This window comes from Zalophus californianus, chromosome 8 (assembly GCF_009762305.2).
Source record: "Zalophus californianus isolate mZalCal1 chromosome 8, mZalCal1.pri.v2, whole genome shotgun sequence".
Taxonomy (NCBI): Eukaryota; Metazoa; Chordata; class Mammalia; order Carnivora; family Otariidae; genus Zalophus; species Zalophus californianus.
The window spans coordinates 42114652-42129641 of NC_045602.1; the positions used below are offsets into that span (position 1 = coordinate 42114652).

A 14990-nucleotide genomic window follows, 5' to 3' on the forward strand; every position below is an offset into this window, starting at 1 on the left:
ATTCTGCTACACATTCTTACTCAATTCTTTTCCTACAAGATCTTCACTTTTTCAATTTCTTGTTATCAAAGAAAAATATAAAGTGGAAAGAAAAATATGCTGTTTTACTGTAATATGAAAATGACCAGTAACAATATGTCAGCTTCCCCAAGAGCATGCCATTTTCAAATAGGACACTTGTTTTCCCTTTAGGGATAATCTCTAACTCCAAACTATAGGCTCCTACGGCAACTAGTTGTGAATAATATCAGGCAGGAATTCATTCTTAGTGCCAACAAAATAACAAGTGATCTGCTACACAGCTTGCCTGCTCTGAAACATCAGACTTGTTCATGAATAATGCAGTACATAAACTAATACTCAGTCTACAATTTTCATAGTGTTTCTACATGAATTATCCCATTTAATATAATGTCATAGAACATCACATATTCTGGCCTGATAAACTGACAGAGACAAAGACTTGAGAAAAAGCAGATGGAGTCAATGACCATGTTCCAGACTAGTCCCAAAATATGCAAAGCAGTGTGTCATTACTGATCAAGCTTTTACTTATCATAATTAAGTTGACAGAAACCTACTGATTCTGCATACAGTTGGGTGAAGAACCCACCACACAGTTCAGTATAGACTGCTGACATAAGTCACAGTCTAAAGGCCTTTTTTGACCATTTTTATCTTTTGTCATACACTCTGAAATTATAAAGTTTCTACTGATAACTTTGACATGTATAACTCACCAATGAAATAACCTCAGGCTTAATATGAATAAAACTAACCTGCTACTCATTGTTACTTTTAAAAATATATAATAAATAAATAAAATAAAATAAGTCTCCTTCTTCATTTCATCCGATTTTCCTTTTGCATCCAAACTGTAGTTTGATTGAGACTTGTTTCCACAGCCCCTCAACCCACAAAGCTAGAGCCACTTAGCAAAGTATCTACAAAAACAAACCTCTACTTCTTTTACAAATTCTTTGTTATTTTTCTGATGCTGAATTTTCTTTTTATTACTTGTAAAATAATAAGTAACAGAAAAAAGTATCTGGATACGCATTTTAGCTCTTGTTCAATTTGTCTTAGCTTGAGCTCCTGCCTTGCTGTCTTGACACCGTCTTTCTCACATGAAGAAGGGACTATTGCAAGTGTGGCTCAGAAATCATGACTTGTTTTCTTCAAACTAGAAGCTAGACCATTGTGCTTACTGTTAAGATAATGTCTATTCTTTGACACCAGATGGTAAAAATATAAATGAGCTCTTTTCTGTTATAAAGGAAAGATGCCATAGTCATTTTTATTCTCAATGTGTAGGCTTCAAACATAAGAGTTGTTCAACAGATATTTGTTGAATTATGAATAAATATGCAAGTAAATGAATAAAGGATGTTTGTCATGATTTAGTCAGCAGCTCACACTCTGGGATTATATAGCAGTATGTTTGTGTATATTATCTAGGTATTTCTTCAATCAGCTGACCCACCTGAGCTATTTTAGATAGTCTTGTCATTCAATAAATCCTTGTCTTCTTATTTCCTCAACAAATATACTCAGTTTCTTAGACGAACCATGAGATTAAGAAAACTGCCTTCTGTTAAATCATATCAAAAGGGTTTGAACTTATTATTTTTTGTAGAAATTAAGAAACTAAAAGGAGATGTGCTGGCTACAGCTATTCTAGTCACCAGAAACAGACAAAAGTTCAGTTGTTGGCAAGTGGCCTGCAGCATTTGCTTGCAGTCATGATGAGTTTGCCCCTCAATCCCAAACCTTTTCTGAATGTATTAACAGGAAAACCAGTAATGGTGGAACCTAAGGGGGGAATGGAGTACAAAGGCTACCTGGTATCTGTAGATGGCTATATGAACATGCAGCTTGCAAACACAGAAGAATACATAGATGGAGCATTGTCTGGACATTTGGCTGAAGTTTTAATAAGGTGTAATGTCTTTTATATCAGGGGTGTTGAAGAAGAGGAAGAAGATGGGAAAATGAAAGAATAGCATCTTTTGTGGGGAATTTTTTAATATACATTTTTAGACAATAAACATGTTTTTTTCCAAAAAAAAAAAGAAATAGAGTAAATGCAAGATATATAAGTCTAAATCACATCTTGGGAAATGGAAGTAATTTTCAGTGAAGCATTAGCCATGTGATCATGTTAGCTGAGATTTGCCTTTTATCTAAAATATTTATTCAGAGGTTACTGTGATATACTATGCATTTTGTACTCACAAATTTTGTATCAGAATTTTGAGCTGGAAGAAGTCAGTCATAATTATTTTAAATTGTAAAAATACCAAATCTCCAAATCTTGCAATGAAAGCTATAGATACATGAATAATGAATTTGAATACTGATTTAAACTGGCTTATGTGAAGGATAATATACCCCTTATAAGATAAGAAACTTCACAGTGATTCTTAACCGAAAGCAAACATCAGAATTATATGTAATTTTTTTGAGACATACACATGCCTGCTATGCTTTCACATCAACCTAAGTTGACTGGGCCGGATATTCATTTCTTTTTTTTTTTTAAGTTTTCCAGGTAAATCTGACACACATCTCAAAATGAGTATGGTGGTTACTCAATTTCTATTCTAATCACCGGTGACAAGTGAAAAGCTGCATTAGTTTATGTAAATCATGGAAACTGCTGAAATAAGGACTCCCCAAAATGTCAGTGACTCAGTTAATAAAGGTTTATTTCTTAATCAAATCACAATTTGTTATGGGTCATTCAGGAACTAATATCCTTTCATGTAGTAGTTTCTAGTGTCTGCAGTTCCTTCACTTAATACTACACATATAGCCTTTAGAGAAGAGAGGTTAGGCCTGCTTTTAATCACCTCATTCTAAAAGATCATTTTGTTAATAGAACACATTACATTGTCCTAACTAAATGGAAGGGAGACAAGAAATATCAATTAGCAATGATCCAAGGAGGAAGCGACAAACTTTGATATCGGTGATACCCTGTAACATAAGTAGCCAATAAATATTTAAAGATAAATATAATTCTGAAGTATTATTTCTTACATTATGTGATCCTTGATAGTCTTACATCTAAATATGTCTGACTACAGAAATTTTAATAGATCAATATGCTGAATACTATAAAACAAATCTCATACTAGTCTGGTCCTGACTATAAAAATAAATTACCTACTTCTTCAAAAGTTCTAAGACAGTTAATTAGTTCAACTCTTTTAAGATACCCATTTAGTTTCATTGAGAAAAATTGGTCAAATCTGTTTTTCATTGCACCAATTAACTATTCTGATACATGGTCTTTGACCCAACAACTATTAATGAAAATAATTGCTCCAAGTGTTGCAAAAAAGGAGAAAAATAATTTCATAATGGGAAATTGCACTGGTCTATGAAAATTACACTTGGGTTACAGATACAAGTTTACTTCCTATACTCTCTTTAACTCCTTTTCTTCCATGTGCGTAAGCTCTGATCTCCATCTTTAAAACCAGAATATATTTTCAGTGCCAAGGAAGGAATCAATGCCTTTGGTTATCAACTTGTGCAATATGCAAGTCTAAAGACTAAAGGGACTATAACCTGGGCCTATAGGATTAGTGAGTTATTTATAGCTTCTGTGCCATAAATTTCTACCTATTTTGTGTTTTTTTCAAGGATGATGTGAGGATAATGTATAATGTGCATTACATTACAAAATGCAGCTATAAACAAACAAACTAAAAACTTAATATATATGAGGTTGACCCTGTAAAATTATTTATGAAGATGTGGTAAAGCTAATATAGAAATTTCTTGATCAGTATTTGTTGAAAGAGTGAATACATATAAGAAGATTAATTTGATAGGACCTCCCTACAGCTCATATAGGGATACCAGAGTTAAGAGATTTGACACAGTGAGCAGCAAGGAGATGTTTTTGACCAGGCAAGTGATGCATTTCTTTCTTTCTTTTTTTTTTTTTGATTAATTCTTGACTTTAAGAGAAAGAACTACTGTAAACACTGAGATTTTTGCTAGTCTCAGTCACACAGAGCATATGATAATTTTTAGAAAGTAGCTGGGGACAATTATTTGCAATGTGGAACTAATCATGATTTGAGCCATTTAGCTAAAATATCTTTTCAAAAAGTCAAAGATTAAAGATATGAGAAACAAAATGAGTTCCCTTATCAGTGCTAATCTAGGCTATAGGATCTTAAATTCACAGATAACTAACCAAATTTTAAGTGCATAATGTTACATGGAAGAGTTTAAATCGATCATTAAAAGAATTGTTTAAGTAAGTGTGAAAAACTGTAGTTTAAGAATCAGTGCTGTTAAAGAATAAAGATACTACCAGGGGAACTACAAGTAGGCTACAAAAAGACATTTTGAATTAAGAAATTCTTAAATACATTCTAACTGGTGTAAGGTGTTATCTCAGTGTGGTTTTGATTTGAATTTCCCTGATGGCTAATGATGATGAACATTTTTTCATGTGTCTGTTAGCCATTTGTATGTCTTTTTTGGAGAAGTGTCTGTTGATGTCTTCTGCCCATTTTTTGACTTGATTATTTGTTTTTTGGGTGTTGAGTTTAAGAAGTTTTTATAGATCACAGATACCAGCCCTTTATCTGTAGTGTCATTTGCAAATATCTTTTCCCATTCTGTGGGTTGCCTATTTGTTTTGTTAACTGTTTCTTTTGTTGTGCAGAAGCTTTTTATCTTGATGAAGTCCCAAAAGTTCATTTTTGTTTTTGTTTCACTAGCCTTTGGAGATGTATCTTGAAAGAAGTTGTTGTGGCCCATGTCAAAGAGGTTACTGCCTTTGTTCTCCTCTAGGATTTTGATGGATTCCTGTCTCACATTGAAGTCTTTCATCCATTTTGAGTTTACCTTTGTGTATGGTGTTAGAGAATGATCGAGTTTCATTCTTCTGCATGTGGCTGTCCAATTTTCCCAGCACCATTTATTGAAGAGACTGTCTTTTTTCCATTGCATATTTTTTCCTGTTTTGTCAAAGATTATTTGACCATAGAGTTGAGGGTCCATATCTGGGCTCTCTATTCTGTTCCATTGGTCTATATGTCTGTTTTTGTGCTAGTACCATGCTATCTTGGTGATGCAAAAATTGACAAGGCAAGAAACAACAAATGTTGGAGAGGTTGTGGAGAAAGGGGAACCCTCTTACACTGCTGGTGGGAATTTAAGTTGGTACAGCCACTTTGGAAAGCAGTGTGGAGGTGCTTCAGAAAATTAAAAACAGAGCTACCCTTTTACCCAGCAATTGCACTACTGGGTATTTACCCCAAAGACACAGATGTAGTGAAAAGAAGGGCCATATGCACCCCAATGTTCATAGCAGCAATGTCCGCAATTGCCAAACCGTGGAAAGAGCCGAGATGCCCTTCAACAGATGAATGGCTAAAGAATATGTGGTCCATATATACAATGGAATCTTACTCAGCCATCAGAAAGGATGAATACCCAGCTTTTACATCAACATGGATGGGACCGGAGAATATGTTAGTGAAATAAGTCAAGCAGAGAAAGTCAATTATCATATGGTTTCATTTATTTGTGATATAAGGAATAGCATGGAGGATATTAGGAGAAGGAAGGGAAAAAATGAAGGGGGGAAATCGGAGGGAGAGATGAACCATGAAAGATTGTGGACTCTGAAAAACAAATTGAGGGTTTCAGAGGGGATGGGGTTTGGGAGATGGGTTAGCCCAGTGATGGGTATTAAGGAGGGCACGTACTGCATGGAGCACTGGGTGTTATATGAAAACAATGAAGCATGGATCACTACATCAAAAACTAATGATGTATTGTATGGTGACTAACATAATAAAATAAAATTAAAAAAAAGAAATTCTTAAATACAAACATTCATGTTTAACAATGTCAAGGTGAGGAAAGATATGGACTCTTTAAATTCAAATTTGCATGTTCACATTTGGTAAAGTCCAGTCTGGTTTGTAGTTTCAATTATTGTTACTATGTTAAACTAATTCTATTTAAAACACAATTCATTATTTCTATATGCATACTTCTTGTTTTTAAAAAAATTTAGTTAAATGGAGTTGACAAACATGCATATTAGCTTCAGGTGTATAACAGTGATCTGACAAGTTTATACATTATACTATGCTCACCACAAGTGTACTTACCATCTGTCACTATATAACACTATTACAATATCATTGACTACATTCCTTATGCTGTGCCTTTTATTCCCATGACTTACTCATTCTATAATGGGAAGTCTGTATCTCCCACTCCCCTTCATCCATATGCCCATTCCCAGTACTCTCCCTCCCCCTCCCCACACCCCACCCTTCTGCCCTAGCAACCATCAGCTTGTTCTCTGTATTTACAGGTCTAATTCTGCTTCTTGTGTTTCTTTTTCAATGGCATCACCAAATTCCTAAGTAATGCCTGATTTTAAAAGAGAATAAAGAGTTATCCTTCACTCCTCTCTTTCCATACTACTATTCATAGCACTTCTTTTTTTTAAAAAATTTATTTACTTACTTATATGAGAGAGAGAGAGAGTGGGGGTGGGGCAGAGGGAGAGGGGGAGAGAGAGAGAGAGAGAGTCCTAAGCAGACTCTGTGCTCAGCACTGAGCTTGACGTGGGTCTCAGTCTCATAACCCTGAGATGATGACCTGAGCTGAAATCAAGAGCTGGACACGTAATTGACTGGGCCATCCCGGTGCCCCTATTCATGGCACTTCTAAGGAAATACCAAAAACTGTTTACTTTACTTTTTAGCTCAGAGATTTTACATCCACTGATTGCTTCAAGAATATCTTAAGTAGTTTCACTGACACTAGTTTTGCCTCAATTCCCACAGTGCTATCATATTGGTGTTTTCAAACTTTGTGTCTGATATGTGCTTTTCCTAAATAAAACCTTTTTTAATGGTTGCCTATAAAGTTCAAAATGTCTACCGCATCAGCCAGCAATTATGACCTATGGGACAAATCCAGTCCACTACTTATTTCTGTAAGCGTGACAAGCTAAAATGATTTTTACTTTGATTACATTTTAAGTAATTATATAATTACCTAAACAATATCTTTGATTGTGCCTCTTGGTCTATAAAACCTAGAATATTTACTTGTTGGCTTTTTATAGAACAAGTTTGTAAACTCGTATGTGAGGAAACTGTGGAAAGTCCATTACATACATTGTTACTCTATCAGCCTTCTCTCTCACTACAACATTAACACTCAACTTTCTAACAAAGTGGATCCTGGAAATTGTTGAATTTTTAGAAAATAAAATGCTCATTCTCAGCTCTGGGCCTTACCCTCAGTGCCCTCTAAGTCTGAAACATTTAATTCTATCTTTATCATTGGATAAGCCCTTTCTTCCTTCAAATTCAATTTACCTTCCAGGAAACTTCATAGAACTTCCTTGTTCTATGTAGGGGGCAGTTTGGTTCTCTGGCAAACTGTCATTTTTAAATCTGTATTATACTTGTTCTTCAGTGGAATGCGTGGTAGTTTTCATTTAGTCTCCACTAAATGGCTGCACAGTATCTCCCATCTATTATGTTCCTCTGCACTATGGCTTGCCACATACCTATGAAGCGGTGGAGCCTATATCTCCACCCCTTGAATCTGGGCAGGACTTGCAACTTGACTAATAACCTAGGACAGAATTGACACTATAACAGATATTCCTGCCACTTCAAAGCCAGTGTCCAGGTAAGAACTGTCATTATTCTGGGTCTGTTAAGTGTTAATCAGCCTATTACCCAATAAGCCTATTATATGATGAGGACATGGTGAATGAGATGTCATCTACAGAGAGAGAGAGAGGGAAGCGGCAATGAGACACCAGCCACGTGAACGAAGAAGCCACTGTGGAAGCAGATCTGCTGGCCCCGGTGCTATATTTTATACTACATGGATCAGAGGCAAATTGCCCACCTGAGCTCCTTCTACATTTCTGACCTATAAAATGTAAGTGAAATGAAATTGTTGTTTCAAACAATAGCTTTTGGGGGTGGTTTGTCATAATGCCATATACAACCAGACCAAAATAACTGCCTCATTGCTAATTTTTTTCCCCATTTGAATGTAAGATTTAGATGACTGAATAAAATTCTCCCTTACCAAATTTGTTTCATGAAGCTTGGCATATGGGCAATACCTGTTACATGCTAAATGAATGAATGAATGCATTTTCAAAGTTGAATATAAGATTGAATATGTAAATGTATCAAGTTCCAAGAAGTGTGTAGCTAGCAGATGCTGTTTTCTATGGAGAGAAGAAAAAATAAGGGAACTGAAAAGAAAGTGGCAAGAATGATAAGGAGGCAGAAAGTGGACTTATATGGGGAAAAGGGAAAATAACTGGAGAGGAGGTGGTATGAAGGTGTGCTGGGGGGTCACCAAGACCGACTCTAGTTTGATGATTCATTAAATGGATTTAACATATAGTCTAACCAATGACTATGATTTATTGTGGTGAATGAATATAAAGCAAAATTACCAGAGGGAAAGCATATGGGGTAAAATCCTGGGGAAACCAGGTGCACATTTCTAAAGGTTCTCTCCTGGAGGAATCATACAGGATGGCACTTAATTCCCTAGCAATGAGTTGTGACAGCATTTGTGAAATGTTGCCAACTAGGGGAGCTCATTAAAGACTCAGCATCCAGGGTCTTTGTTGGGGTTTGGTCATGTAGGCAGCTTCTGCCTAGCACATACAGAAATTCTAGACATTCAGAGTAAATCAGACGTTCAGTATAAATTATACTGTTTATACAAATAGTTTAGACATACTAAATAAGCCACTCTGATCAGTTCAGGCGATGGTGGAAATCTCCTGATATCTAAATTTTTAGATGACAGCTGAATAGTAGTCAGGCCTTCTATTATAACTCTTTTCTGCACAGAAGGGAAAAGGTATAGTCTTTAGAGGCTATCCTCAGCCCCTCAGACACTGTCATCAGGAAAAAACCTACTAAGTGTTGTGTTAAACTTATATTAAGTAGATCCACATTTTCGATTAAGACAACCTTCTACTGATAGTCTTTAACAGAACATGTAAAATGTTAGTTTTTAGTATGAAAGATAAATTCTTTCCAAATAATTCTAACATTAAAAGAGAATCTTTGATTTTTTTTAATGCTACAAATATTTATTGACTATCTGCCATGTACAAGGGCATGTGCTAAGGTCTTTAATGATGATTGTTAAACAGGGATTTCCTATTAGGATTTAAAAAACAGTGTGGAGGACTGACTAATACAGAAATAACTACACCATAATCTGTCAAGGACTAGACTAGAGGCCTATATGGTTTGCTTTTCACACATATCAAAGGAGACAGCTAATGTTGTTGGACAGAATGCTGGGAATAGCCCTCTTCTGAAGTGCCTAGTGGGTCAAAAGCTTAATTCTGAGTGGGATTTATTAGGGCAGAAACAAGAAGGGTTTGGCCTTTTCAGTAGAGAAACCAAAAGCTTTCCAGTCCATAACACATTTAAGAATTGCAAGTAAAGTCTGTTACTAGAATGCAAATCTTTGAGGGGGAAAAATTAGAAGTGACAATAGAGAATCATGTGAATTGAGATTATTAAACAGATTAAATGGGCACACTACCAGGTCTAAACTTCAAATAAAGGCAATGAGAAGTCAATGAAGATCTTCAAAGTGAAAAGATAGGGTTAGAAGTATTTAAAAACAGATTTTCAAATCCTAATGTAAAGAATGGATTAGAACAAGTTTTTATCTTAGTTCATCTTTTTTTTAAAAGACTTATTTTTTAGAGCAGTTTCAGGTTTACAGCAAAGTTGAGGGAAAGATACAGAGATTTCCAATATACACTCTGCCCCCACACATGCGTCGGCTCCTGCATTATCAACATTCCCCACAAGAGGTGGGGAATATGTCAAAACTGATGAACTGCACTGGCATATCATAATCACACCATAGTTTATATAATGGTTCACTCTTGGTATTGTATATTCTATGGGTTTGGTCAAATGTATGATGACATGTATCCATTACTATACTATCATATATTTCGCTGCCCTAAAAATCCTCTGTGCTCCACCAGTTTATCTTTCTTCCATCTCAGCCCCTGGCAATCACTGATCATTTTGCTCTCTGCATAGTTTTGCTCTTTCCAGAATGTAATATATTGGAATCATACAGTATGTAGCCTTTTCAGATTGGCGTCCTTCATTTAGTAATGTGCACCTAAGATTCTTCCATATTTTTTCATTCCTTGATAGTTCATTTTGTTTTAGTGCTGAATAATGGTCCATTGTCTAGATGTACGACAATTTATTTATCCATTCACCTATAAACTAAAGGGCAGCTTAGTTGCTTTCAAGTTTTAGCAGGTATGAATAAAGTTGCTATAAAAATGTGCATGCATGTTTTTGAGTGGACATAAGCTTTAAACTCCTCTCAGTAATACGAAGGAACACAGCTGCTCGATTACATGATAAAACTATCTCTATTTCATAAAAAAATGCCAACTGTCTTCCAGAATGGTTGCACCATTTTGTATTCCTATCAGCATTGTAAAAGAGTACCTGTTGCTCTACATTCTTGCCAGCATTTGGTGTTGTCAGTGCTCCAGATTTTGGTCATTCTAATAGGTATATGTGGTATATTATTGTTATTTTAATTGGCATTTCTCTAATGACATGAGTGTGAAGTCTCTTTTCATATGCCACGTAGCATTTGTATATTTTCTTTGGTGAGATGTGTGTTAAGGTTCTTGGCTCTTATTTCTATTGTTATTTGTTTTCTTACTGTTGAGTTCAAAAAGTTCTTTGTATATTCTGGATAACAGTCCTTTATCAGATATGTCTCTTGAAAATATATCTCTCAATCTGTGGCTTGTCTTTTTATTCTCTTGACATTGCCTTTTGTAGAACAAAAGTTTTTAATTTTAATGAAGTCTAGTTTATACATTATTTCTTTCATGGGTTGTGCCTTTGGTGTTGTATCTAAAAAGGTATCCCCATATTCTAGGTCATCTAAGTCTTCTCTTATGTTATCTTCGAGGAGTTTGATAGTTTTGCATTTTACATTTAGGTCTGTGATCTATTTTGAGTTAATTTTGGGGAAGGATATAAAGTCTGTGTCTAGATTTAATTTTTGGATATAGATATCCACTTTTTCCAGCATCATCTGTTGAAGAGACTATCTTTGCTCCATTGCATTAATGGCCTTTGCTCCTTTGTCAAAGATCAGTTGACTATACAAATGTGGGCATATTTCTGGGCTACTTTTTCATGACTTATTTGTCTATTCTTTGTCAAAATCAAACTATCTTCATTTCTGCAGCCTTATAGTAAGTCTTGAAATTGAGCAGTGTCAGTTCTCCAATGTTGTTGTTCTCCTTCCATATTCTGGTTCTTTGCCTCTCCATATAAAGTCTAGAATCAGTGTGTTGATATTAACAAAATAATTTGGTTGGATTTCAATTGGGATTGCATTTACTCTGTCGACTGAGGTGAGAAGAACTGATATCTTGACAATATTGAGTTTTCCTATCCATGAACATGGACTATTTCTCCATTTATTTAATTTTTCCTTAATTTCATTTATCAGAGTTTTGTAGTTTTCCTCATACATATCTTTACAGATTTTGTTAGATTTATACTTAAGAATTTCATATTTTGGTGCTAATATAAATGGTATTGTGTTTTTAGTTTCAAAATACAACGTATTCATTGCTGGTATATAGGAGAGCAATTTGGCTTTTGTATATTAACTTTGTGTTGTACAACTTTGCCACAATTGCTTATTATTTCCAAGGGTTTTTTTTCTTTTTTTGGTAATTTTTTTGGATTTTCCACATAGATGATCATGTCATCTATAAATATAGACAGGGTATTTAAAATCTGCATACCTTTTATTTCCTTTTCTTGTCTTATTGCATTAGCTATTACTTCCAGGATGATATAAAAGGAATGATGAGAGAAGACATTCATGCCTCATACCTGATTTTAGTGGTAAGCTTCAGTTTCTCACTATTAAATATATTGGTTGTAGAATTTTTTATATACTTTTTATCAAGTAGAGGAAATCCTCTCTATCCCTAGTTTACTGAGAGTTTTTATCATGAATAGGTTTTGAATTTTGTCTAATGCATTTTTCTGTATTGATTGATACAATTGCATAATTTTTCTTCTTAAGCATATTGATATGATAAGTTGCATTAAATTTTATTTTGAATGCTGAAGCAGTTTAGCATACCTGGTATAAATCTCACTTGGTTGTGGTGTGTCATTCTTTTTGTACAATAATGGATTCATTTTGCTAATATATTTATTGAGAATTTCTCTGTGTTCATCAGAGATATTGGTCTATAGTTTTCTTGCTATGTTTTTGGTTTTAGTATTAGGGTAATGCTGGCCTCATAGAATGAGCTAGGAAATATTTCTTGTACTTCTATCCCTGAAAGAGAATGTATAAAATTGGTACACTTTCTTCCTTAAGTGTTTAGTGAAATTCACCAATGAACCCATCTAAGCCTCATGCTTTCTGTTTAATTAAAGTTATTGATTATTGATTCAATTTAATTAATATATATATATATATGCCTATTCAGATTGTCTTATTTTTTTTCTTGTGTGACTTTTAGCAAATTGTGTCTTTCAAACAACTGGTTCATTTCATCCAAGTTATCAGATTTGTGTCTTAGTAATTTGTGTTCTCTCTTTTTTCTTAGCCTAACCTTCAGTTATTTTTATAAGGCCTTTTGGCTTTTAAATTCCTCTGCTATTACACACTATTTTCTTTATATAGACTTTAAATCAACTCTAAATTCTTACTATGTAATGTCTGTGTAAAAATATATTTACATTGAATTATATTTACATGTAATTTATAAATATGTAGAATATACATACATATATAAATGTGGTTTATTATCTATACATATACATATACACACATATACATATATATACATACAAACACACACACAAGTATTAACTAATGTACTCTAAAATATTTTATGAATTATAGAAGCTACTGCAATAATTTTGAAACAATGGCAAGGTCTATTTCTGGACATAGAACAAACTGACTATTTAAAGAAATAATTCCAAATAAAGTAACACATAAATTTTCAATATAAATTATTTTTTTTAAAAAATATTAATGCCTGCCTTAGCTAATGGCAAATAAGGGAAATCTTCAGAGACTAGAAAGCACAAGAAAATGAGAGTTCTGACTAGAAGCAGGGAAGTCAAGTCAGCTTTTCCCCTAGGCTTATTTATCAAATCCTGGTGGCCTAAGCCAGAATATGAAGAGTTACACAACTAAGTTACTGAGGGACAAAGAGAGAGGCCCAACAGGATGGGAGTTCGGATATAAGGACCTCACACAAAATCAAATAATTCAAGAAGCAATTCTCTCAATGGGTGAAGTCAAAAGAAAATCCAATTTTATGGAAATGGGGAGGATGCCTGAGTGATTAAGCGTTGGTCCTGAGCCAGAATAAAAAGCATTTGTGGAGAATTTATAAGTCTTTACTCACATAGGTTTATAAGGTTGAATTTATAATCATTTGTATCACTTTCCCCCATCCCTCTGCCAAAACTATCTTGAGATTTAAAACAGCTCAAAGTTGGTAGAGTCCACAGGCACTTGACAGAAACAAATGCAAGTCCTATTTAGATTAAGATACCCTTAGTCATAATTTTAAATAATTCTCAAAACTGAGAATTCAAGGAATAGAGGCTCATATTCAAAAACAACTAGACACCTCAGGAAACGAAGACATAAACGGAAGCCATTAATGAAACAACAACAAAATAAACACACACACACACACACACACACACACACACACACACACACCCTAAGCTGAATACTGGAGCTATAGAATATAATATAAATGGATTTTATATATTTAAGGAAATAAAAATAAAATCAAATTATGATAAAGGTATAAGACACTAACAAATCTGACAAATTTGAAAATAAACTAAATAAATTTTAGGGTTGAAAAATAAAATAAGTAATGTAAAAATAAGATAGTGAGTTTAAACTTCAGATTTGTCATAGTTGAGGAAATTTGTGACCTGGACATTTGTAGTAAGAAATTACACAGAATGAAGCAAAGAGACAAAGATAAAAGATAGACAGACAGGTAAAAATAAAGACACAGTCATTAAAAACATAGAGTATATAGTAAGATGGTCCAGCATCCATATAATTTGTGTCCCAAAAAAGAGACAACAGAAAAAATGAGCATGAGCAATATTTTGAGAAATAATAGCTGACAAATGTCTGGATGAATGAAATAGCTGAATTTCAATTTCAGTAAGTTTAATGCATCCAAAGCCAACACACACACACACACACACACATACACACACACACACACACACTGACAAAAGTTAATGTAACTATAGAAAACCAAAGATGCCAAGATAATTATAAAACATAGCCTCAGATAAAATATAATCTAAAAGGAACAATAGTTATATGAAAGCTAAATGCTCAGCAGAAAGAAAGCCTATAAGAAAATGGCATGATAATATCCTCAGCTATTGAGGAAATATAATTAACATGATAATTCTATACTCTGTGAAATTATTTTTCATTTCCTTTGTCTTTTTAAAAGAAAGTTAACAGAATATGACCATAAATCTCACAGATTTATCTTAAGAAAAAATTTAAAAAAACATTCTGGATGGAAGGTCTAAAAATTGAGAAAGGCCAGGTTGTAGCCACTTCACAGAAATGAGATGAATCCCCAGCCAAAATCTGGTTTGGGACTTAAAATGCTTATAATGTGACTCACTATAATAATGCATTATAATGCACTCTAATGATGGTAATTAGGGTTGTGGGGCTGGGGTGCCGGTTCTATTGAGAAAGCAGGGTCTTGCATGGTTTGAATTTCTATAGTATTTGGGCTTTTTTTTAGCTTGTCCAGATGTGAGGCAGAAGAATAGGGTAGGGTGCACCTTAAAAGGTATTGGCAAATAAACATAACAAATGGAGTATGACTCTTC

The 14990-nt window shown here is 34.1% G+C and overlaps 1 protein-coding gene across 1 annotated transcript; it reads left to right on the top strand.

The window, feature by feature from the left end:
• The first annotated feature begins 1745 nt into the window (after positions 1-1745).
• On the top strand, positions 1746-2003 carry LOC113938328 (small nuclear ribonucleoprotein F-like). The gene has a single exon (XM_027623744.1). The coding sequence runs from the start codon at positions 1746-1748 to the stop codon at positions 2001-2003; it is 258 nt and encodes an 85-aa protein (XP_027479545.1).
• The last annotated feature ends 12987 nt before the right edge of the window (positions 2004-14990 follow it).